The following is a 27,035-nucleotide window of genomic DNA, read 5'->3' as shown; positions in this document are numbered from 1 at the left end:
CTGGCACGTGGTACAGGCAGTATTTCGGAAAATACCACGTTGGAGGTCCTTGCTTTCAGCTTGCAGCCTAATTCACTGAAATAATCTTTGTTTTTGTTAGCACAAAGCAAAATAAGCTTCATAGCTGGAAGGGGGAATTTATTGTCGTGGGAGTGTCACATCTTCAATTAAGAGAACTTGACAGTGGTCGAGCAGCAATCTGAATGTATGCAGAGTTATGTAAACCCAAACATTTATATAATGTGCCCTGTCTTATGATACCTCATTTATAAGATACTGTCAGTTGACTACACACACCCATGCAATAGACAATGTAACACTGCTCCTGTCCTGACATGACTGGAAACTTGGAAACAAGCCCATTATTGTGATGCAAGGAAGTTATATTTGAGGAAATGATGAGCACAGGATATAGGGCAGGAGCTCTTCACTTACATATTGGATATCATACCTGCAACTTCTAAGCCGTGAGTAAAAGACATGTAGACCTTGTGACAGACGCTGGTAGTGGCGATGCTGGTCTATACTCTACCTATTTATCTCATTCAATTAAGGTTGAAACGCCATGATGAGCACTTTCTCCTTCACCTTTTGTTCATCTTCAATAGCTTCCATATTCTCAGTGTCCTACAGTTGCTCAATCTTGTTCTTTACCTTGTTGGCTCTACTCATTTAGCGTGACCAATTGTTTTTCCATCCATTGTCAGGAGAGATTTTAACTAAATCAGGTAAGCTATGACTCTTAGAAACTTATGCATACTGATGATATTGGAATTGTTTGCTGAATAGGGCAATTAATGAAAATTTGAGAATTTGCAACTATATGGAATGGACCTACAGATTAGACTGGACATAAATTGCGCTAAGACTGCTTTTATACTTTATTTTCTGAGCAGTATTTAAACTCTTCTGGTAGAATTGAAAACTGGACTTGTAAAGCTGTTAGCTTATTTCATAAGTGGGCTCATCATCTGAAATTGCCTGAGATGTGAGTAGTCTAAAATAGGATTTATTAAATATATTTAGTAATTAAAATATTTGTATTATTATGTATGCAACATTATTAGCAAACTAAAGTGTCCAACTTTGCCAGAAGAATCTTTTTGAGAAGACCAAACTCACCTACAGATTTTTCTGTGACAGATTCCATCATTTTGCCTTTATATTGGCCTCTTTATTGAGAGCATCATTCCCCTAGAAAACTATTTTCCACAGCAATTTTGGTTAGTGGACCTCAACAGTTTTTCTCTACATGGTCTTGCCACCCATCCTCTAAGTGTTTGCAGCCGTTTTGCAATGTAGTTCTCAAAATATACTTCATTGAAAGGAGAACATTTCGGTTGTAATGTATGTTGCTTTTATGACACTTTTGAAACTCTAAACCTCTATATCTTGTCCTTAATCCACTGCTATGGCACTTCAAACAATTATTCTGCAACCACCGCGGGCTTAAATCATATTGGCCGCAAGAAGAGAACCATAAATAAAAAATTACCATTCTTTATTATCACAAAATTAAAACGTTCCACAAGACAGAAAGGACATCACAAAAGCAGAGTGTTACTGAAGGACACCATAAATCGCACTCCAAAATACAGATATATTGATACGGTAAGTTTAAGGCATCAATACAACCTCACACTTGAATGTTGTAATATCTCATATAATTTCAGTATTAGTGAGGGTTATATGGCAACAACAACTTAGCCACCCAGGGTGATATGGTATGTTGTAATATAGAGTTACAGCACAATTAGGGATCATATTATGTAAAACGTAAACACCATTATGGGTTACATGGGTCTTAAATATACCCCAGCATATTGTATTCAATGTCTCATGCACCCTGCACCCCTTTTTCGGTCTATTTGGAAACAGCTGGCCCAAGGTATTTGATGATGCGTATATGTATATTGTACCTTAACTAAGGTTGGCACCCTTTTTACTTGGGGACATGAGACATTGAATACAATATGCTGGGGTATATTTAAGACCCATGTAACCCATAATGGTGTTTACATTTTACATTTTACATAATATGATCCCTAATGGTGCTGTAACTCTATAATACAACATACCATATCACCATGGGTGGCTAAGTTGTTGTGGCCATATAACCCTCACTAATACTGAAATTATATGAGATATTACAACATTCAAGTGTGAGGTTGTATTGATGCCTTAAACTTAATGTATCGATATATCTGTATTTTGGAGTGCGATTTATGGTGTCCTTCAGTAACACTCTGCTTTTGTGATGTCCTTTCTGTCTTGTGGAATGTTTTAATTTTGTGATAATAAAGAATTGTAATTTTTTATTTATGGTTCTCTTCTTGCGGCCAATATGATTTAAGTCCGCGGTGGTTGTAGAACTTTTGAAACTCTGCCAACTTTTTAAAAAGTTGTTTGGACTGGTGTAATAACAGCAATAGGTGCCACATTTTTCTGCAAAATTTCAAACAGATTTACATTAGAATTTAGGGCCATGGTTTCAAAGCAGTTTACTTGTCAAGTAAAGGACACATCATGCTCCACCAATGTACAGGTACTCTTAATCACCTTCTGACATGTACAACAGGCTCAAAGGGAGAACCTGCTGCATACACACCTGTTCCTAAATACAGAATTTAAGTGGTTAGATCCATGGCGGGGCAATGTCTACCACCAAGATATGTAATAGTGGACCAACCGCTTTAGCCAAGAAATCATAGTAGATCATAATGATATCCTGATAACATGGACAAGGACAATAGAGGCAAATGTTTAAACATGTCATCTGTGTAAATTGTTAGTGTTCACATATATAGACCACAGAAATAAATCAGATCAGTGTATGCAGTGCATATACTTAATTATAGAGTTCACCAAGAGATTGCTAGTAGAGATTGCACAAGAAGCACAAATACAGGAATGAAAATGGGTGTGAGAAACTCTATAATAAAGTCCCTGTCTCCATGTTTCCATAGGGCTTGCCCATCATCTTATGTGGAGTCTTCATCAATAGTTGCCAAGTTGACATCAGCAGGATTAACAAGTCTCCCCACGCCCTTCCAACGTGGATGAGGTGTGTGCTACACTCCCCTGTACAGCAAAGACATCTGCTGATGTAAGGTTTGCTTGGTAGAAGGTTGTCCAAGTCATCGAGGATGAGTGGTTGCAGTTGTCTGCGTCCAGAGACTGATTCAGAGGATGAGGTGAGTGATATTGTCTCTACAGTCTTCACTTTCGCAAATGACTTAATGTTTCAGAAGGATTAACAGTTGTATTAATTCAGCAATCCGCTTACATAAGCATACTTGTGGAATTACTTGGCATGTGAGCAGGACACGCAGCAGCAAGTCAACACCTTGTGAGATTGTATATTTACCTGTGACTGGAAGCAAAATCCAATGTCCTCACATCTCTACCTTGTATAAAGTGTGATATGATGTTTTTCAGGCTGCCTATAAAAAAAACTGGACCGGCCTTCTGCCATTCTGTTAGGCCCACGGGTTAAATACCTAATAATAATTTGATTATAATGTCCTCCCAACAAATATAACTTTTTATGTATATGGAGCGCCCCCAGACGCAGGGCCGCAGGTTACTCGGTACCGGTCCTCTCTGGCTCAGTTCTGGGGTTGTCACGGTGGCTGGACCCGGTCCGTGACCCTGCTAAGGGGCGTCCAATAAAAGGTGATACAAGTCTGTCAAGGTTTCGTGACGCCACCTGATGTATTCGGTCAGGGTGACCGACGCTGCTCGGGGTCCACTGGGGTGATATGATGGCAGCTAGATGGTATACCTTCCCACAGGTGAAGTGAGTCCCCTGGGCTTCCCAGTGGTGTAGGTGGCGATGGTGTGAGGTGCAGTCAATAACGAGGACACAGGGTTGCAGTCTCTTTACCTCTTTACTGGTGACTTCAGGATCCTCAATCCAGAGCACTGTTAACAGGGCTGTGTGAGATCGGCCGGTCTGAAGGCACATCCAGAGTTCCCTTTGCAGGTGGGAATCGTTGCCTACCACTAGCGCCTGTGTGTTGTAGTGCTTCCCTGCTGAGCATTCGGGATAGTCCTCACAACTTCTGTTCTCGTTCTTTCTCATTCTTTCTAGTTCTTTCTCGTTCTTTCTATTCTCCGTCCCCCAAGTTTGTTATGGCTAGGACGCACCCATTTGATGGGTAGGCTCGGAGCTATTCTGGGACCCTAGAGACGCCCCTCTCCACGGTTGCCCCCTATGTCTGCTTAGGTGATATAAGGTAGACAGCTAACTTATAATTAACTGTCCTGCGGTATTTGAAGTAAGGCATAAAGTCAGTTACTTCTTCGGTGTTCCGGGCACCGGCTACGCGCCTCAGTAGGATGTTGCCGTTCTCGGGGCACGACTCCTACTGGCTCTCCTTTGTGCTTGATCTCGTTTCTCACTGTCCACAATATCCTTCACTTCGTGTCCTTTCTAAGGATACCACTGCAAGGCAGTGCAGGCGCGGTTCTGTTTCGTTCTGTTCTTGTCGCTAAGTCTCTGCCAGGTTCCCACGCCTGACAGGGACTCCCCTGAAGTCTCCCCCGCAACACCCCCTGCCACGGGATGTTGCCTGGGCAAAACCCAGTCAGCTTCTGTTCTAACTTCCTATCCAACCCCTAGTTTTACCAGTGTGAGGAGTGGCCTAGTAAATAAAACCTTTTGCTCCCCCTAGTGGCCGGAGTGTGAAGTGTAATGTGTGCTTGTGATACCTGGTCAGATAAACTCCTTTAGTGCCATCAGACGTACCATCACTCCCCTTAGTGGCAGAGCGACACTACTGCAACGACCAGGTCTCTGGGGCGCTGCATAAACTTTATGGTACAATCTGCAGAGAGCTTGTGAACAGCAACTATAACCAGTGAATGTGTACAAAAGAATGCCAGAGACCCATATGTCTGACATAATATAAGTTATGGAGATCAAATCTGAAACCTTTTGAGTTGCTGAATAAATGTACTTTGAACTTGAGACCAGGGGCAGACACTGACAGGCCCCTGTGCAAGAAATTTATCTGGGCCCCCTTCCCTGCCCAAAATGCCACTTGTGATGAGGGTAATCTAGCAATGGGACCCCCGGAGCCTCAGGCTACTAGCAACAGGCCAGATTGCCCTCATTATTACTGCTCTATATGCTGTGTGTATATTGTATACAGTGTACTGTATATACATCTATAATATAACGCTGGGAGCGTCACTCTGTCTGTCCCCATTATAGACTGCGCAAGCGCAAACGCCTGCGCAGTCTGGACCCCACAGAGTGACGCAGCCCAGGAGATTGCGGTATGCGTAAGCACTGAACGCATACCGCGATTTCCGACAGAGAAGCAGGGACGTGCCAGGAGGGTGAGTATGCTATATTCACCTGTCCCTATTCCACCGCTGTGCGCCGCTCTGTCTTCCACGTCCTCTTGCTGTGACGTTCAGGTCAGAGGGTGCGATGATGTGCTTAATGCGCACCGCCCTCTGCCTGAACAGTCACAGCCAGAGGACCCGGAAGACGGAGCAGTGCGCAGCAGTGGAACGGGGACAGGTGAATATAGCAAGTTCCGGGGGCCTGAGCCAGCGGCGACTCCGGAACCTGACCACCATAGCACTCCGGTGTCCCTGCCTGCTTAGGCCCCCGGCACTTTTTTTTTTCAATCGCAGCAGCATATGGGGCATATTATACTATGGAGCATCTTATGGGGGCCATCAACCTTTATGGAGCAGCATACGGGGCATATTATGCTATGGAGCATCTTATGGGGGGCATCAACCTTTATGGAGCAGCGTATGGGGTATATGGATGGGAGCAGCACATTACAGAATGGGGGCGCAGGATGGGAGCACCACATGACAGAATGGGGCGCAGGATGGGAGCAGCACATTATAGAATGGGGGCGCAGGATGGGTGCAGCACATGACAGAAGGGGGGCACAGGATGGGAGTAGCACATGACAGAATGGGGGCGCAGGATGGGAGCAGCAAATGACAGAACGGGGGCGCAGGATGGGAGCAGCACATGATAGAACGGGGGCGCAGGATGGGAGCAGCACATGACAGGACGGGGGCGCAGGATGGGAGCAGCACATTACAGAATGAGGGCGCAGGATGGGAGCAGCACATTACAGAATGGGATGCAGGATGGGAGCAGCACATGACAGAATGAGGCGCAGGATGGGAGCAGCACATGACAGGATGTGAGCGCAGGATGAGAGCAGCACATGACAGGATGGGGGCGCAGGATGGGAGCAGCACATGACCGGATGGGGCACAGGATGGGAGCAGCATATGACAGCATGGGGGTGCAGAATGGGAGCAGCACATGACAGGATGGTGGCGCAGGATGGGAGCACCACATGACAGGATTGGGGTGCAGGATGGGAGCACATGACAGGAGGAGGGCTCAGGAAGAGAGTACCACATGACAGGATGGGGGTGCACGATGGGAGCAGCACATGACAGGATGGGGGAGCAGGATGGGAGCAGCACATACCAGAATGGGGATGCAGGATGGGAGCACCACATGACAGAATGGGGGCGCAGGATGGGAGCAGCACATGACAGCATGGGGGTGCAGGATGGGAGCACCACATGACAGGATGGGGCATAGGATGGGAGCACCACATGACAGGATTGGGGTGCAGGATGGGAGCACAAGACAGGATGAGGGCTCAGGAAGAGAGTAGCACATGACAAGATGGAGGCACAAAAACAGGATGAGGGCGCAGGATGGGGGTTGCACATGACAGGATGGGGGCGCAAGATGGTAGCAGCACATGACAAGATTAGGACGCAGGATGGAACCAGCGCATACCAGGATGGAGACCATATACCAATATAAATGCTCGCCACCCAGGCGTAGAGCGGGTTCAATAGCTAGTATATATATTTATATTTATATATATATATATATATATATATATATATATATACAGTTAGGTCCATATATATTTGGACAGAGACAACATTTTTCTAATTTTGGTTATAGACATTACCACAATGAATTTTAAACAAAACAATTCAGATGCAGTTGAAGTTCAGACGTTCAGCTTTCATTTGAGGGTATCCACATTAAAATTGGATGAAGGGTTTAGGAGTATCAGCTCCTTAACACGTGCCATCCTGTTTTTAAAGGGACCAAAAGTAATTGGACAATTGACTCCAAGGCTATTTCATGGACACGTGTGGGCAATCCCTTCGTTATTTCATTCTCAATTAAGCAGATAAAAGGTTTGGAGTTGATTTGAGGTGTGGTGCTTGCATTTGGAAGGTTTTGCTGTGAAGTAAACATGAGGTCAAAGGAGCTCTCCATGCAGGTGAAACAAGCCATCCTTAAGCTGCGAAAACAGAAAAAACCCATCCGAGAATTTGCTACAATATTAGGAATGGCAAAATCTACAGTTTGATACATACTGAGAAAGAAAGAAAGCACTGGGGAACTCATCAACGCAAAAAGACCTGGGCGCCCACGGAAGGCAACAGTGGTGGATGATCGCAGAATAATCTCCATGGTGAAGAGAAACCCCTTCACAACAGCCAACCAAGTGAACAACACTCTCCAGGGGGTCGGTGTATCAATATCCAAATCTACCATAAAGAGAAGACTGCATGAAAGTAAATACAGAGGGTTCACTGAACGGTGCAAGCCACTCATAAGCATCAAGAATAAAAAGGCTAGACTGGACTTTGCTAAAAAAACATCTAAAAAAGCCAGCACAGTTCTGGAAGAACATTCTTTGGACAGATGAAACCAAGATCAACCTCTACCAGAATGATGGAAAGAGAAAAGTATGGTGAAGGCGTGGTACAGCTCATGATCCAAAGCATACCACATCATCTGTAAAACACGGTGGAGGCAGTGTGATGGCTTGGGCATGCATGGCTGCCGGTGGCACTGGGTCACTAGTGTTTATTGATGGCGTGACACAGGACAGAAGCAGCCGAATGAATTCTGAGGTATTCAGAGACATACTGTGTGCTCAGATCCAGCCAAATGCAGCCAAACTGATTGGTCGTCATTTCATACTACAGATGGACAATGACCCAAAACATAAAGCCAAAGCAACCCAGGAGTTTATTAAAGCAAAGAAGTGCAATATTCTTGATTGGCCAAGTCAGTCACCTGATCTCCACCCAATTGAGCATGCATTTCACTTGTTAAAGACTAAACTTCAGACAGAAAGGCCCACAAACAAACAGCAACTGAAAACCACCGCAGTGAAGGCCTGGCAGAGCGTCAAAAATGAGGAAACACAGCGTCTGGTGATGTCCTTGTGTTCAAGATTTCAGGCAGTCATTGCCAACAAAGGGTTTTCAACCAAGTACTAGAAATGAACATTTTATATAAAATTATTGAATCTGTCCAATTACTTTTGGTCCCTTTAAAAACAGGGTGGCACATGTTAAGGAGCTGAAACTCCTAAACCCTTCATTCAATTTTAATGTGGATACCCTCAAATGAAAGCTGAAAGTCTGAACTTCAACTGCATCTGAATTGTTTTGTTTAAAATTCATTGTGGTGATGTCTATAACCAAAATTAGAAAAATGTTGTCTCTGTCCAAATATATATGGACCTAACTGTGTATATATATATATATATATACCGTATATACTCGAGTATAAGCCGACCCGAGTATAAGCCGACCCCCCTAATTTTGCCACAAAAAACTGGGAAAACTTATTGACTCGAGTATAAGCCTAGGGTGGAAATGCAGCATTTACCGGTGAATTTCAAAAATAAAAATAGATCATTATTTCCCCATAGCTGTGCCATATAGTGCTCTGCACCGTTCATATTTCCCCATAGGTGTGAACCATATAGTGCTCTGCACCGTTCATTGTGCCCCCTAGCTGTGCCATATACGGTGCTCTGCACCGTTCATTGTGCCCCATAGATGTGCCATATACGGTGCTCTGCACCGTTCACTGTGCCCCATAGCTGTGCCATATACGGTGCTCTGCACCGTTCACTGTGCCCCATAGCTGTGCTGTGCCATATACGGTGCTCTGCACCGTTCACTGTGCCCCATAGCTGTGCCATATACAGTGCTCTGCACCGTTCACTGTGCCCCATAGCTGTGCTGTGCCATATACGGTGCTCTGCACCGTTCACTGTGCCCCATACATAGCTGTGCTGTGCCATATACGGTGCTCTGCACCGTTCACTGTACCCCATAGCTGTGCTGTGCCATATACGGTGCTCTGCACCGTTCACTGTACCCCATAGCTGTGCTGTGCCATATACGGTGCTCTGCACCGTTCACTGTGCCCTATAGCTGTGCTGTGCCATATACGGTGCTCTGCACCGTTCACTGTGCCCCATAGCTGTGCTGTTCCATATACGGTGCTCTGCACCGTTCATTGTGCCCCATAGCTGTGCTGTTCCATATACGGTGCTCTGCACCGTTCATTGTGCCCCATAGCTGTGCTGTTCCATATACGGTGCTCTGCACCGTTCATTGTGCCCCATAGCTGTGCTGTTCCATATACGGTGCTCTGCACCGTTCATTGTGCCCCATAGCTGTGCTGTGCCATATACGGTGCTCTGCACCGTTCACTGTACCCCATAGCTGTGCTGTTCCATATACGGTGCTCTGCACCGTTCATTGTGCCCCATAGCTGTGCTGTTCCATATACGGTGCTCTGCACCGTTCATTGTGCCCCATAGCTGTGCTGTGCCATATACGGTGCTCTGCACCGTTCACTGTGCCCCATAGCTGTGCTGTGCCATATACGGTGCTCTGCACCGTTCACTGTGCCCCATAGCTGTGCTGTGCCATATACGGTGCTCTGCACCGTTCACTGTGCCCCATAGATGTTCCACATAAATTTGTGCCGCCGCTGCCGCAATAAAGAAAAAAAAACACATACTCACCTCCCTTGATTGCAGCTCCCAGCGTCTCGTTCCGGCGCCTCCATCTTCCCGGCGTCTCTGCTCTGACTGATCAGGCAGAGGGCGCCGCGCACACTGTATGCGTCATCGCGCCCTCTGCCTGAACAGTCAGAGAGCAGAGACGTCGGGAAGATGGAGGCGCCGGCCGGGAAGATGGATCGGCGCCCGGCGGCTGGAACGAGGACAGGTGAATATGCTATACTCACCTAGTCCTGGCGATCCTCGCGCTGTCCCCTCCTGTCTTCGGCGCTGCAGCTTCTTTCTCTATCAGCGGTCACCGGCACCGCTGATTAGAGAAATGAATAAGCGGCTCCGCCCCTATGGGAGGTGGAGCCGCTTATTCATTTCTGTAATGAGCGGTCCCACGTGACCGCTGAAGAGAGGAAGAAACTGCAGCGCCGAAGCCCGTGGGACGGCAGGGACAGCGCGAGGATCGCTGGGACTAGGTAAGTATACCTCAGCGCCCTCACCCCCTCACCCGCCGACCCCACCGCTACCGTGACTCGAGTATAAGCCGAGGGGGGCACTTTCAGCCCAAAAATTTGGGCTGAAAATCTCGGCTTATACTCGAGTATATACGGTATATATATATATATATATATATATATCAGGGATAACTTAATTATTTGGTGACTAACACTTTAAAGAGTCAGGTTGATTCTCATATTCTTCACAATTACAGTATCATACATGAACCAAAAACAAATGTGTTCACCCACACCGTACATACATTCACACATATACATATACAGTACATACATACACATACAGATACCGTACATACATACACAGACATACCGTACATACACACCCAAACAAACACATACCGTACATACATACACACATATACACACACATATTCCATACGTACATGCACACAGATACACATACATATACCATACATACACACAGATACGCACACATATACCGTACATAAACACACATATACCGTACATACACACACTCAGATACACACATATACCGTACGAACATACACACACATATACAGTGCCTTGCGAAAGTATTCGGCTCCCTGGAACTTTTCAACCTTTTCCCACATATCATGCTTCAAACATAAAGATACCAAATGTAATTTTTTGGTGAAGAATCAACAAGTGGAACACAATTGTGAAGTTGAACTAAATTTATTGGTTATTTTAATTTTTTGTGGAAATTCAAAAACTGAAAAGTGGGGTGTGCAATATTATTCAGCCCCTTTACTTTCAGTGCAGCAAACTCACTCCAGAAGTTCATTGTGGATCTCTGAATGATCCAATGTTGTCCTAAATGCCTAATGATGATAAATATAATCCACCTGTGTGTAATCAAGCCTCCATATAAATGCACCTGCTCTGTGATAGTCTCAGGGTTCTGTTTGAAGCACAGAGAGCCTCATGAAGACTAAGGAACACAACAGGTAGGTCCGTGATACTGTTGTGGAGAAGTTTAAAGCTGGATTTGGATACAAAATGATTTCCAAAACTTTAAACATCCCAAGGAGCACTGTGCAAGAGATCCTATTGAAATAGTAGGAGTATCATACCACTGAAAATCTACCAAGACCCGGCCGTCCCTCTAAACTTTCATCTCAAACAAGGAGAAGACTGATCACAGATGCACAAAATCTGTAAGCTAGCAACAAAAGTCCCCCAACTTTTGCCGCATGCAGAAGTAGGAGGAGCTAGCGGTGGAGGTGTGACCGAGGGCGGGGCTTCACGGAGGAAGTCCGCAGCCCTCCGCAGCTCCTCAAAACGCTAATGTGAAAACGGCCTTAGACCTTAACAACTTAAACAGGGCAGAGCAGTCAGGGGGCATGCAAAATAAGATTGATGTGCCCTTCATAACCACATCGCTATAGAAACCCCTCACACATAGACATTGATACTAGTGATGAGCGAGTATACTCTTTATTCGAGATTTCCCGAGCACGCTCGGGTGTCCTCCGAGTATTTTTTAGTGCTCGTAGATTTAGTTTTCCTCACCTCAGCTGAATGATTTACATCTATTAGCCAGCTTGATTACATGTGGGGATTCCCTAGCAACCAGGCAACCCACACATGTACTCAGGCTGGCTAGCAGCTGTAAATCACGCAGCTGCATCAACAAAAACTAAATCTCCGAGCACTCGGAGACCACCCAAGCGCGCTCGTGACATCTCGAGCAACGAGTATATTCACTCATCACTAATTAATACACTTTCTGACTCTCTTCTACCATACATCAGCTTTTGATCTGGCTGTCCCTCCCGTGCATAGCAGAAGGCAACGAATCAATAAAAAACTTTGGAACGCCAATCTCACAAAAAAGCTGCAGCAAACATTCAGTGTTGCAAAGTGGCACTGGAAGAAAATAGACTCACATAATGACTTTACCGCCTTCAGATAAGCAATTTTCACATTCAAGTCAGCCATCACCTCTGCTAAACAGGAATATAATACTTCACGTATCATAACCCCAAACAGTTATTGAACACTTTTAACTCCTTCCCTCATCCACAGTTGCCTCCTCCGACTCCTTCATTCCAGACTTTGCCTTTTATTTAAAAACAAAATCGATCACATCAGACAAAGTTAATGTTCTACCACCAAAACCTCTCTGCATCAAAGACAAATGATCTTCCCCAATAACCTTCTTTTTTCATGATCACTGAAAAACAGTTTGCCAATTTTTTCTCCAAATCACATCTCACAACTGGTGTGCATGACCCTATCCCATCTCATCTCCTCGACAACCTTTTCACCATCTTGATTCCAGCCCTGACCCACTTCTTCAACTCATCATCAACCTCTGGTATCTTCCCATCCACTTTCAAACACACAACAATTGCGTCAGCCCTGAAGAAGCCATCATTTGATCCAACCTTTATGTCCAGCTATCGCTCCATATCACTCCATTCGACTCCAAACTCCTTGAACAGCACTTGCACATTGAATTTTCCTCCCATCTGTCATTCAACAAACTCTTCAACAACCTACAATCTGGCTTCGGTTCCCACCATTCCACTGAAATGGTGTTAAACCAAATTACTGCCAAAACTAACAGATAGTATTCTTGATATATGTTATGTGCATTTAATATGTATGTAACCCCTTTTTACATTTACAGCATCCTAAAATTAAGTGTGCTTTAAAGGAAATCTGTCAGCAGGCTTTGGCTATGTAATCTGATGACAGAATGAGGTAGGGGCTAAAACACTGAATTCCACACTGTGCCATTTATTAAACTGTGTGCTGTTTACTTACACTGAAGGTTTTATCACTAGGATATTATCATTGCCAAGTCTGAGATGCTCCTGACTGCTAGTCCTACTCCTCCTCCTCCTGGGATAAGCAGCTCACTGTCAATAGACCATGTACATAAGGAGCCTAGCGTGGGTGGGGTTAGTTTTCCCAGGTCTGTTACATTCTTGTGTCAGAACTGTTGCCCCCAAAAAGCTAAGTGATACATCATTGGAATCAGTGTCTCTTTGCCTACATCACTTTAAAAATACATATTATTATTATTAATAATAATAATCCTCTTGATAGGGAAAACTTGCATATTATGGATATCGGAGAACTTCCAATTTTGGTACAATCCTTTTTTGGCTACATGGGATAAAACGAATGGCACGGATCTTTAATATATGTTAATTTGACACCTCTGTGTTCCCTTTGTAATAACTTAGACATGCTGTTGTTTGTCAATATGGTGGTGGATTAATACTATTGTATATTGTATCTGGTGCAGATCATTGTATATGTTTTTCTTTTCTACTAATAACTTCCTAAATGATCTACTCTATATCTTAAACTAAATATTTAAAAGTGAAATATACATTGAATTTAGTTCTTACAGTTGTCTCCAAAGTTTTTCACTGACGCAAATTTTGGTTTTCACATCGTTTGATGCTTCATTGTTATCATATCTTAGTTGGATGTTTTTATGGTTGCTGAAGTAGAATTATAAGCAGTCCATGAGATTTCAAAGATAACACTTGCACAGGTCAGCGCTGGTCTCTGCACGCCGGGTATTCATCTTATAAGGTGCATTGACAGTGCACTCTGCTCTGTTGCCAGCTCATTACTGCTGATCCAGAAAGAGTGCACAGTCTTTGTGCACATCCCACAGTGCACATCATGCAGGGACTATCTCAGTCCCTGAAATGAAGGTCCCTGATGATGATTAATTTCAGGGAGAGCAGAGGCTTTGACCGTGACCTCCGATGACACTTTGTTTGAGTATCCCAGCATGCACTGGAATTCTCAAATGAAGTGTCTTCAAAAATGAAAAGCAGTTGTATAGTGTAGTTAAGGAAGGATAGGGATTTCTTCATTAAAGTATCAAATATTTTACATTATGGCATTAAATAGATAGGGATTTAGAATGAAAATTACTTTCTCTAAGTTTCCTTCAAACTGTTTGGAAAGTCTGGAAGAATGATTATCCAGAGAAGAAAAGGTGAGCACTACTATGAGTTCTGTCATGCCAATAGTAAAACATCCTTTGACCACTTGTGTGTGTGTTTTTTTTCTTTTTTTTTGCCTAAAATTACTGCCATTCATATGTAAATCCTCAAAAAGCGAGAATGTAACGGGGCCAGGGTGGTAGTCATACCGAGGGGCTTCTGTATTTCCACACCCTGGCACTCCGCTACATAAACATCATGTCCAGTCTGAGTAATGTGTGTGCATTGCAGGGCCAGACTGGCCATCTGGCATTTCTGGCAAATGTTAGAAGGGCCTGTCTGGTCATGGGCTGCCTTGTCTGCTACGCTGTTAACAGAGTCGATGTTCTCAAGATACCCATACTGTCAAGAGTTGTGATGGAGCACAAAGTTGCTGACTCTGTCACCCCAGCAGGCCACAGGTATCATTAGAAATATTGGTCTTGTAGAAAATCTTCCTTTCCTACATCCAGGGTAATATTAGTAATATATCCCACCTGGTGCTTGGGGACGTGACACCATGGGTCTGTTTGATTTCAAATGCCAGGTATGAATTTCAGCCCCAGTCCGAACCTGGTGCATTGCCAGTCACTCACTTGTGAAATCGAGTTTACCTCAGATTGCTGCATTCCAGAGTTCTTCAGCACCTCACAATGAAGGTCCGAGTCCAAGTTCATTTTTAATAAAACCACTTTACTGAGCTTGTCCAGTTTTATCACAGACACGGCACCGTAATCTTCATACTTCAAGGACATTCCTATCCCTGAACTGTTCCTGATCCTTCCTGCCATTTCTCGTTCCCATACCGTATCCTCTGGTACCGCAGCTTCCTGAGTAGCCATGCCAGCTTCTTCCTGATGCTCCCCGCCCACTTTCCCCATTCTGGGCAAAACTAAAGAATGCCACTGCCAATCCTTGTCAGACCGTAGGTGTTGGACGTTCCAGGATTTATCATTAAGCCCAGCCGCTTTCTCTCTCATACGGCTCTGATCCTTTCCACCTCGTGTCTCATACCGCCCATAGGGCGTGGACTCTTAAGCTCCTCCTCACAGACTCGTTCCTCTCACAAATTGACAGCTCTGCTCAACTCTTCTAACTGATTACCTCAGGGAGACACTCTTCCCGCCAAAACCTGGCCCCGCCCCCTTTCTCAACTGTCACTACTCTGGCTGAAACCAGTTCTGAACTTAACTCAATCTAATCTCCTACTCTACAGTGCCCTCCAGTGTTCTAAGTCCTAAATGACCCCTTATTAATGCTAAACCTTACTCTATCCATAACCCATAAAGATATATATATATATATATATATAACTTACTCAGTACCTATACATAATCACGCTGTTTCACATGTTAATACACAATAAAACAATATCACATAACACATCACTTAACATGTGAAATGTACCCGCTTTATTAGGCAAGTGTGCAAAGGCATGCAGGGCATAAGCTTGCCCTCAATACACCCCTTACAGGAGGACAAACAAAAATACAGGATTTCTGATAAATTTCAAATTGTCTCTTCAGAGAGGAAGAGGACTAGAACTCTACTGCCACCTATTGGAAGTAGCAATCCTAACCGTCATGTCGACCCTTTAACGAGCCTTGTCACATGACTTAGGGAAAAAGCCAAACCAGAATCTCAATTTTCAGACACTGTGTTTCAGGTTACTGCCCCTCGTCAGTGCAAAGTGAAGATCTGTTTTGGCTGAGTGAGAGGCATCTGACCGGGATCCAAGAAGTACCATTTCTCCTTGCAGAGAGTGACGTGTTAAGCATGTCGAGATGAGGAGACTTAAAGCTGTTAGGATTGCTACTTCCAACAATAGGTGGCACTAGAGTTCTAGTCCTCTTCCTCTCTGAAGAGACAATTTGCATATTTCCCAGAGGAGCATTGCGGCTTTAAGTCTCCTCATCTCGACATGCTTAACATGTCACTCTCCGCAAGGAGAAACGATACTTCTTGGATCCTAATAAATTTCATAGAAAAATATTTAGAATTGAGAGTCCTCAGTGGTTGATACCTTTTAATGGCTAACTGAAAAGATGGTAACAAATTGCAAGCTTTCGAGACTACACAGGTCTCTTCATCAGGCAAAGACTAAAACAAATTCTGAAAGATGAAGAGACCTGTGTAGTCTCGAAAGCTTGCAATTTGTTACCATCTTTTCAGTTAGCCATTAAAAGGTATCAACCACTGAGGACTCTCAATTCTAAATATTTTTCTATCCACTGGCTAACACGGTACCAAGATATATTTCTTTCCTGTAATAAATTTCAAGCACTGATTAGACAAGAATCAGTTGTTATCAACCAGGATTTAGCCCAGAACCTGATATCTAGCTGCCAGGGCAAAAGACAAAAGTCTTGAAAAATAAGGGTCAACGCATTAAATATTGAGCCTTTGCATTATGATGATAAATTTATCAATAACAGTGCAAAAACTTATGAAATTCTTATAATTATACTTCAGTAACCATAGAAACATCCAACTAAAAGCCCTAAAAACACTGAAGCAGAACACTTTGTGAAAACAAAAATTTGTGTCAAACTTTTTTGACCAAAATTACACTTACATTTTTCAACACTAAATGTTTTATGTTTTCTTACCAGTACAGGGAAAGTTCTGAGCAAGAGCCAAAGGAAGAAGTGGTGAAGAAAGTGGAAGGAGATGTGATCCTGTCTGCCGCCGTTGCAGGTGCAGCATACAGAGCTCAGAACAATCGAGATCGCGAAAAAGAACGACAAAAAATAAGGGAGCGGGAAAAAAAGCGGGAAAATGAAAGGCATAAAGAAAGAGAGAAAAGCATGGAGAGGGAAAAAGAGAGAAGAAGACAAAGAGAAAGACAGAGACAAGTAGAGAAACAAAGACAGAAACAGGCTGGCAAAAATAGGCAGAAACAAGCAGAAAAACAGAGACATAAGAAAAAATAAATGCCCACATTTTGTTTGTAATCTATTTCTTGTGTATCCTTAAAAAAAATCTGAAAATCAATTAACCTTGTAACAACCCGCTCTATAGGTGCCATTTCAATGTATGAAAAAATAAATGACCAATTTTATTTGCAGGTAAGCGGACTCCGTCACCCCAAAAATGAACTTTAAATGGACTATACAGTGTTGTAGGGGATTTAGCCCCTTTAACAACCCGTGGCATGGCCAAGAGTTTGGTGCACTGTTATGCCTCCTCATTTGCTTACGGCGGCCCTTCCCCTACTTCTGATTGACGGTGCTCTGTTCCCAGAGGTTTTTTGGGTAGTAAATGTAACCATTGCACTTGGTGCCTTACATTGCATCCTGTTAGAGATGAACCATCTTTTCAGTAACCCTAGTGTATGTCCAAACATTTAGCTGGCACTCAGATTTCACAGCAAATCCAGATAAAGATTAGTCCCGAAGTCAATCAAAGGGGCTAATCCATGTATTTTCTTTGCGAAATCTGTGCTAACAACGAGCATGCAGAAAATTTTAAAATAAACATTATATTCATTATTCTGCATTTCTCTGCAGGCCAATGGGATTAGAAATTTGCTGCTCACTTGCATGGAATGAAGAATATCAGTGGATTTAGGTGCTCGATCCTGGACATATAAACATTACTTCCCATCAGAGCTGCATTAACCCCTCCACGACATGCGCCATACATGTATGGCATTGCAAAAGTGCATATGGATCTTATACTGTATGGAACAATATATGGGGCTCATTATACTGTGTGGAGCGTTATATCGGGCTCATTGTACTATATAATAATAATAATCTTTATTTTTATATAGCGCTAACATATTCCGCAGCGCTTTACAGTTTGCACACATTGTCATCACTGTCCCCATTGGGGCTCACAATCTAAATTCCCTATCAGTATGTCTTTTGGACTATATGAAGCACTATATCGATCTTATACTGTATAGAGCAATATATAAGGCTAATTATACTGTAAGGATGACTATGTGGTGCCCATAATACTCTTTGGAGAACTATGTTGTGCTCATAATACTGTATCGAGCACATATAATGCTCTATACAGTATAATGGGCTCCATATATTGCTCCTTAGAGAATGGGCCCCATATATTGATCCATATACTATGGGCCCCATATAATGCTTCATACAGAATAGACCCCATATAATGCTCCATATAGAATAATGAGTCTCAAATAATTCTCTATATACAATAATGGGCCCCATATAATGCTTCATACAGAATAATGGTGGGGACTCCATAGTGTCTCCCCTGCAAGATACGACGTGGGGCACTGCCGACAGTGTCTGTATTAGGGCTCATACCCATTTGCGAGAAATACGGACGAGTGCAATCCGATAAAAAAATTGGATTGCACTCTGACCAATGTTAATCAATGAGTTACATCTCATCTGAGATTTTTTCTCAGCTGAAATCGTACTGAGAAAAAAAAAATCACAGTATGCTGCTTATTTCGGACGAGACTAGCCAATAGAGTTGAGCGACTTTTACTTTCTTCGGATCGAGTCGGATTTCGCGGAACCCGACTTTGTCAAAAGTCGGGTCGGGTGAAGTCAGACGATTATTGCGAAAAGTCGGGGGTCGACTAAAACACGAAACCCAATGCAAGTCAATGGGGAATCAAAGCCGGCAGTGAGTGGAGGACAGGAAAACACCTACAGTGCCCATTTTAATGCCAAAAACATCAATTCTAATTACTTAAGCTTGTCAATCGTAATTTACTTTTTAATAATAGTTATTGAAAACTGGGGGTCATTTGGCTAAAGTTGTGGGGGGGTAGGGCTGGCTCAAGATTTTCGTGGGCCCAGGAAACGCGGAATACGTCACGGCAGTGGAGCAGGGAGAGGTAAGTATTTCAACTTTGCAAGTGCTGTGATCCAGAGCAAGCAGGGGGGCCCACTCGTTGGCACTGGCACAGGGCCTCTCATAGTATGGTGTTGTGGTTGACGGTGGGTGGCGCTTCCCACTGGCAGAGACACTTTTGCGTACTATGAAGGGCCCTGTGCCAGTGACGTTGCCAACGAGTATGCCCCCCACCTGATGAAGGAACCCGCACTTTCATCTGCACCTTCCTCTTTGTCCCCGTGTAAGGTGGTATAGTATGTGGGAAGGGGAACCTGACTTTCAGCCGGGTCAGATTCTGGCTGTGTAGAGTGCAAGGGGAATGTAGTGGTCTGGGTCAATGTACCAGCAGACCCATCTAGCAGTGGCTGGGCAATGGGCAGGATGAGGAGGAAACACAGATATAGGCCCAAATAATAAAGTAGGCTAAATCCAGTTCAAAATTGGTAACAAGACTATACAGGTGGCATAGCTAGGTACAGGGGTGGGCTCCTCTGCTGAGTAGCAGACAGTGGTAGTAGGCGCAAAGTATTAACTGGTCTAAATTCGAGGCCAGGGCCCCTGTATATTTTAACTATCATCTATCGTTTCAACAAATTTGTATTGGCAGTGCCATTGAAGGATTTAACAGCACAGATTACACAGTGGTGGAGCAGGGCCCTGCTGTCCAGATTCCCAGAATCCCAGAGTGCCTATCAGCCATATCCTCCTTCTTCTCCTCTCGCTTCCTGAAACTCAATGTGGACAAATCTGAACTCATCATCTTTCCTCCATCCCATAGATCTTCCTTACCTGACCTATCTATCGCAATCAATGACATCATGCTTTCCCCCGTACCGGAAGTCCGCTGCCTCGGAGTAACCTTCGACTCTGCCCAGTCCTTCAAACTGCACATCCAAGCTCTTTCCACCTCCTGTCGCCTCCAGCTCAAAAATATCTCCAGAATCCGTCCTTTCCTCAACCGTCAATCTACTAAAATGCTTGTGCACGCCCTCATCATCTCCCGCCTTGACTACTGCAACATCCTTTTCTGCGGCCTCCCTGCTAACACCCTTGCACCTCTCCAGTCCATTCTTAACTCTGCTGCCTGACTAATTCATCTCTCCTCGCTACTCCTCTGCTTCCCCCTCTGCAAATCTCTTCACTAGCTCCCATTCCCTCAGCGTATCCAGTTCAAATTACTAATACTGACCTACAAAGCCATCCACAACCTGTCTCCTCCATATATCTCTGAACTAATCTCCCGATATCTTCCCTCACGTGATCTCCGGTCCTCCCAAGACCTCCTTCTCTCCTCCACACTTATTCGCTCCTCATCCAACCGCCTCCAAGACTTCTCCCGAATATCCCCCATCCTCTGGAATTCTTTGCCCCAACACGTCCGACTACCAACCACATTCGGATCCTTCAGACGGAACCTAAAAACCCATCTCTTCAGGAAGGCCTACAGCTTGCCCTGACCCCGCTGCCGCCTCATCACTACCGAAGCTACCGCCTCACCAGCACCAGAGCTCCTGCAACCCTCAACCTACTGTCTCCTTCCCCATAATCCTGTAGAATGTAAGCCCGCAAGGGCAGGGTCCTAGCCCTTCTATATCAGTCTGTCATTGTTAGTTTGTTTACTGTAAGTGATATCTGTAACTTGTATGTAACCACTTCTCATGTAAAGCACCATGGAATCAATGGTGCTATATAAATAAATAATAATAATAATAATATTGCAAGTGGTAGAGCACTGTTCGAGCTGGGGGGGGGACACTCTCTCGTGGACAACGGTACTGGCACAGGGCCCCTCATATTACGACGGTGTGTCTGACGTTGGTTGTGCACCACCACCGTCAGAGACACTTCATTGTACTATGAGGGACCCTGTGCCAGTGCCGTCGCCCAAGAGTGGGCACACCCACCTGTCCAGGCAAACGGCACTCGCACAGGTGCTTGCGCCAGGTGGTGACCACGGCCCTGTGGGGGGAGTCAGCCCATTTAGGGAGGTATAAAAATGGTCTATGGTGGTCATTCAGCAACTACAAATGGAGGAATTGGAGAAGTCAGTAAGAGGAGGCCAAAAGCAAGACATTTTTCAGGCAAGCTACGTATCAGCAGGGGAAGGTGGGGCAAAATAATTTGAAATCCATGATTGGTTCATTTTAATGAAGGTTAGATCATCCGGCTTTAAAAGCTGTTTCCCTACTTCCAGATAAGGGAGCCTTCGAGGCCTTGTGTAGCCAGACGATGACGCTGGCTCAACACCTCCAGCCTTAGGTGCTATTGTGCTGTTGCCACTACCACCAGATGCACCACCACCACCATCATCAGTACCAGCTGGCAACCACCGCCCACGGGCTCTTCCACCAGACTTCCTCATTTTTTTGAAAATCTAACCAAAATAACAACCGTTATATGGTACTGTAAAACAAGGTAGAAGGTGTATATAAATTTGTTGAGAATTTAAATCTCCCTTTTTTTTGGGAGACTGAACCAAAACTCAGGCCCTGTGCATAAAACAACACAATGTAAGTGGCAGAAAGTGGCTGGCTGACATACGACAAACTAACAGGACTGCAGTATATCCACTTTGTGAGAATTTGAATCTCACTTTTTTTGGGGGGAGACTGAACCAAAACTCAGGCCCACTGTATATAACAACGCAATCTAAGTGGCAGAAAGTGGCTGGCTGACATACGACAAACTAACAGGACTGCAGTATATCCACTTTGTGAGAATTTGAATCTCACATTTTTGGGGGGAGACTGAACCAAAACTCAGGCACTGTGCATATAACAACGCAATCTAAGTGGCAGAAAGTGGCTGGAAGATATATGAAAAAATACAAGGACTGTAGTACAATTTCAATCTCCCTACAATAATCTCAGGAAAAGTATGACAGCAATAAAAAGGACTGCTGCACACAAAAGTGTCGACAAATAAACAAGATAACTGTGCAGAAAGGAGCAACAGGATTTTTGCTTTTAAAAAAGCAGTTGGTTTGCACAGCAGCATGCAAACAGCAATGCAGCTATCAGGGAGCCTTATAAGGCAGCCTAATAAGCTATAGAGCTGATGCACAAAAATATAGCCTCCACTGTCCCTGCAAAAAAATGGTGGTGTTGGACAGTGGAAATCGCTACAGCACAAGCAGTTTGGGGGTTAATCTTCCCCCCCCCTAACTATATCCCTTCTTCTGATGAAGCTGCAGCAACCTCTCCCTATGCTAAGATTGGCAGAAGTAAGATGGCGGCCGGCGTGCACGCCCCTTTATAGCCCCTGTGACGCCACAGAAAGCAAGCCAATCACTGTCATGCCCTTCTCTAAGATGGTGGGGACCGAGACCTATGTCATCACGCTGCCCACACTCTGCGTCCTCCTTCATTGGCTGAAAAATGGCACTGAAAGCATCATACGAAATGCGACTTTTGTGCGCAGATCGCCGACCTCATGACCGATCCCACACTAGGATCGGGTTGGGTTTCATGAAACCGGACTTTGCCGAAAGTCGGCGATTTTTGAATTTGTCCGATCCGTTTCGCTCAACCCTACTCGCCAATACAAGTCAATGGGTGCAAGAGAAAAAATGCAGAGCACTCGCACCATGCGAGTGCTGTCTGTTTTTTTACACACGGGTGTCCTTTGAAAAGCCGGCAATTCATGTACTGCATACAGTGAAATCACACTGACATGTTAAGAATGGAAAAGACAGAATACTGCAGATATATACATATAGAATACATATACATATATACTATAATATATATATATATGTGTATATATATGTATATATATATATACACATATACACATGTCAGTAACACACACACACATATATACTGTACATGTATTTATATTGCACAGAGATATATATAGAAGAAAAGCCGGTAATTCATTTGCTTCTGTGAAATCAATGCAGGAGCAGACAGGATAGAAGAGATGGAATACATACAGTAAATACAAATAAAATAGGTAGATATATAGATGTCAGTGACAAATACAATTAGTACAATGTATGCAAATTACTGGTCATGTATTTAATTACCATATATATTCGAATATAAGCCGAGGCACTTAATTTTACCACGGAAAACTGGGTAAGCTTATTGACTCGAATATAAGCCAGGTATGCATTGTCCCCTCATCCCTGTCGTGCTCTTTGTGGTTCCCTCTGTCCTGTTCTTGTATGCATCGCTGGGCTCCCCCGTCATTATATGCATGGCTGGGCTCCCCCCATCCTTGTATGCATGGCTGGACTCCCTCTGTCCTTCCCATCCTTGTATGCATGGCTGGGTTCCCCCCATCCTCCTGTCCTTGTATGCATGGCTGGGCTTCCCCCATCCTTGTAGGCATGGCTGGACTTCCCCCGTTCTTGTAGGCATGGCTGGGCTTCCTCCGTCCTGGTAGGCATGACTAGGCTTCCCCATCCTTCCCCGTCCTTGTATGCGTGGCTGGGCTCCCTCTGTCCTACACGATTCTTGCATGCATGGCTGGGCTACCCCCATCCTCCCCCATCCTTGTATGCATGGCTGGGCTTCACCCATCCTTGTATGCATGGCTGGGCTTCCCCATCCTACCCCGTCCTTGTAGGCATGGCTGGGCTTCTCCCATCCTTGCATGCATGGCTGGGCTCCCTCATCCTTGCATGCATGGCTGGGCTTCCCCATCCTTGTATGCATGGTTGGGCTTAGCCCATCCTTGTAGGCATGGCTGGGCTTAGCCCATCCTTGTAGGCATGGCTGGGCTTCCCCCATCCTTGTATGCATGGCTGGGCTTCCCAACAACATTGCATGCATGGTTGGGCTCCCCCATCCTCACCCATCCTTGTATGCATGGCCGGGCTTCCCCCCAAACTTGTATGCATGGCTGGGCTCCCCATCCTTGAATGCATGGCTGGGCTTCCCCCATCCTTGTAGGCATGGCTGGGCTTCCCCCATCCTTGTAGGCATGGCTGGGCTACCCCATCCTCCCCCATCATTGTATGCATGGCTGGGCTCCCCCATCCTTGTATGCATGGCTGGGCTCCCTCTGTCCTCCCCCTTCATTGTATGCGTGGCTGGGCTTCCTCTGTCCTCCCTCATCCTTGTATGCATGGCTGGGCTCCCTCTATCCTCCCCATCCTTGTATGCATGGCTGGGCTCCCCCTATCCTCCCCATCTTTGTATGCATGGCTGGGTTTCCCGCATCCTTGTATGCATGGCTGGGCTTCCCCATCCTTGTAGGCCTGGCTGGGCTTCCTCCATCCTCGTGGCATGACTGGGCTTCCCTATCCTCCCCAGTCCTTGTATGCATGGCTTGGCTCCCCCTGTCCTCCCCTGTCCTTGTATGCATGGCTGGGCTCCCCCCAACCTTGTATGCATGGCTTGGCTCCCTCTGTCCTCCCCCATCCTTGTATGCATGGCTGGGCTACCCCCATCCTCCCCGGTCCTTGTATGCATGACTGAGCTTCCCCGTCCTTGTATGCATGGCTGGACTCCCTCTGTCCTCCCCCATCCTTGTATGCATGGCTGGGCTTCCCCCATCCTTGTAGGCATGGCTGGGCTTCCCCCATCCTTGTAGGCATGACTAGGCATCCCCATCCTTCCCCGTCCTTGTATGCGTGGCTGGGCTCCCTCTGTCCTACACCACTCTTGCATGCATGGCTGGGCTACCCCCATCCTCCCCGTCCTTGTATGTGCAGCGCCCCAGAGTCCTGGTCATTGCAGTAATGTCGCTCTGCCTCTAAGGGGAGTGATGTTATGTCTGATTGCACTAAAGGAGTTCACCTGACCAGGTATCACAAGCACACATTACACTTTTCGGCCACTAGGGGGAGCAAAAGGAACTATTAGCCCACTCCTCACACTGGTAAAACTAGGGGTCGGATAGGAAGTTAAACAGAACGTAGCCTGGGAGAGCTCCAGGGAGGATCTGTCAGGGGTGGGTTCCTGACAGGGGCCTAGCAGAAAGAGTAGAAAGTGACTGAACCGCACCTGCACTACCTTGCGGCGATATCCTAAGAAAGGACATGAAGAGAAGGATATTGTGGAAAAGTGAGAAATGAGATCAAAGCACAAAGGAGAGCCAGTAGGAGTCGTGCCCCGAGAACGGCAACATCCTACTGAGGCGCGTAGCCGGTGACCGGAACACCGAGGAAGTAACTGACTCCAAGAACTACTTCAAATACCACAGGACAGTTGATTATAGGTTGGCTGTCTACCATACATCACCTAAGAAGACATAGGGGGCAAGCGTGGAGAGGGGCGTCTCTAGGGTCCCAGAATAGCTCCGAGCCTTCCCGTCAAACGGGTGCGTCCTATCCAGATAAACTTTGGGGACGGAGAATAGAAAGAACGAGAAAGAACTAGAAAGAACGAGAAAGAACAAGTACAGAAGTTGTGAGGACTATCCCGAATGCTCAGCAGGGAAGAACTGCAACATACAGGCGCTAGTGGTAGGCACTGATTTCCACCTGCAAAGGGAACTCTGGATGTGCCTTCAGACCGGCCGGTCTCAGACAGCCCAGTTAACAGTGCTCTGGATTGAGGATCCCGAAGTCTTCAGTAAAAGGTAAAGAGACTGCAACCCTGTGTCCTCGTTATTAACTGCACCTGTGGGAAGGTAAACCATCTAGCTGCCATCACATCACCCCAGTGGGCCCCAAGCAGCGTCAGTCGACCTGACCGAATACCACAGGTGGCGTCACGAAACTTTTGCCGACTTTCATCACCCCTTTTATTGGACGCCCCTTAGCAGGGTCACGGACCGGGTCCAGCCACCTTAACAACCCAAGAACTGAGACAGAGAGGACCGGTACCGAGTAACCCGCGGCCCTGCGTCTGGGGGCGCTCCATATGCATGGCTGCGCTTCACCCATCCTTGTATGCATGGCTGGGCTTCCCCGTCCTCCCCCGTCCTTGTAGGCATGGCTGGGCTTCTCCCATCCTTACATGCATGGCTGGGCTACCCCATCCTTGCATGCATGGCTGGGCTTCCCCATCCTTGTATGCATGGCTGGGCTTAGCCCATCCTTGTAGGCATGGCTGGGCTTCCCCCATCCTTGTATGCATGGCTGGGCTTCCCAAAAGCATTGCATGCATGACTGGGCTCCCCCATCCTCCCCCATCCTTGTATGCATGGCTGGGCTCCCTCTGTCTTCACCCATCCTTGTATGCATAGCTGGGCTTCCCCCCATCCTTGTATGCATGGCTGGGCTCCCTCTGTCCTCACCCATCCTTGTATGCATGGCTGGGCTTCCCCCCAAACTTGTATGCATGGCTGGGCTCCCCATCCTTGCATGCATGGCTAGGCTTCCCCCATCATTGTATGCATGGCTGGGCTCCCTCATCCTTGTATGCATGGCTGGGCTCCCTCTGTCCTCCCCCCTTCATTGTATGCATGGCTGGGCTCCCCCATCCTCCCCCATCCTTGTATGCATGACTGGGCTCCCCCCATCCTCCCCATCCTTGTATGCATGGCTGGGCTTCCCCCGTCCTTGTAGACATGGCTGGGCGGCTTCCCACGTCCTTTTATGCATGGCTGGGCTTCCCATCATCCTTGTATGTATGGTTGGGCTCTCCCATCCTCCCCCATCCTTTTATGCATGGCTGGGCTCCCTCTGTCTTCCCCCATCCTTGTATGCATGGCTGGGCTCCGTCTGTCCTCCCCCATCCTTGCATGAATGGCTGGGCTCCACTATCCTCCCCGTCCTTGTATGCATGGCTGGGCGTCCCCCATCCTTATAGGCATGGCTGGGCTTCCCTCGTCCTTGTATGCATGGCTGGGCTCCCCCCATCCTTGTATGCATGGCTGGGCTACCCCCATCCTACCCGGTCCTTGTATGCATGGCTGGGCTTCCCCTGTTGTATGCATGGCTGGGCTTCCCCCATCCTCCCCTGTCCTCGTAGGCATGGCTGGTCTTCCGCCATCCTTGTATGCATGGC

The 27,035-nt window shown here is 45.9% G+C and overlaps 1 protein-coding gene across 3 annotated transcripts; it reads left to right on the top strand.

The window, feature by feature from the left end:
* Positions 1 to 321: 321 nt before the first annotated feature.
* On the top strand, positions 322 to 20,846 carry LOC138672410 (octapeptide-repeat protein T2-like). 3 transcript variants are annotated; one of them, XM_069760374.1, is made up of 4 exons: positions 338 to 467; positions 555 to 728; positions 2,967 to 3,194; positions 16,917 to 20,846. In XM_069760374.1, the coding sequence occupies exons 3-4, from the start codon at positions 3,147 to 3,149 to the stop codon at positions 17,235 to 17,237; spliced, it is 369 nt and encodes a 122-aa protein (XP_069616475.1). In that variant the 5' UTR covers positions 338 to 467; positions 555 to 728; positions 2,967 to 3,146; the 3' UTR covers positions 17,238 to 20,846. The 3 variants fall into 3 exon arrangements, with proteins under 3 accessions (XP_069616484.1, XP_069616475.1, XP_069616464.1); XM_069760383.1 differs by lacking the exon at positions 555 to 728 and having other exon boundaries at positions 322 to 467; XM_069760363.1 differs by having other exon boundaries at positions 355 to 728.
* Positions 20,847 to 27,035: the final 6,189 nt, after the last annotated feature.

This window comes from Ranitomeya imitator, chromosome 1, assembly GCF_032444005.1.
Source record: "Ranitomeya imitator isolate aRanImi1 chromosome 1, aRanImi1.pri, whole genome shotgun sequence".
Taxonomy (NCBI): domain Eukaryota; kingdom Metazoa; phylum Chordata; class Amphibia; order Anura; family Dendrobatidae; genus Ranitomeya; species Ranitomeya imitator.
Note: the sequence above shows the minus strand (reverse complement) of the source record. Positions and strands in the feature narration are given on the sequence as shown.

What these genes read in the sequence shown, in the direction of transcription:
- LOC138672410 (XM_069760383.1), top strand. Translation starts at nt 3,147, where the DNA reads ATGAGTGGTTGCAGTTGTCTGCGTCCAGAGACTGATTCAGAGGATGAG. An exon ending in AGACTGATTCAGAGGATGAG is followed by an intron (nt 3,195 to 16,916) that starts GTGAGTGATATT and finishes TTTTCTTACCAG; the next exon opens with TACAGGGAAAGTTCTGAGCA.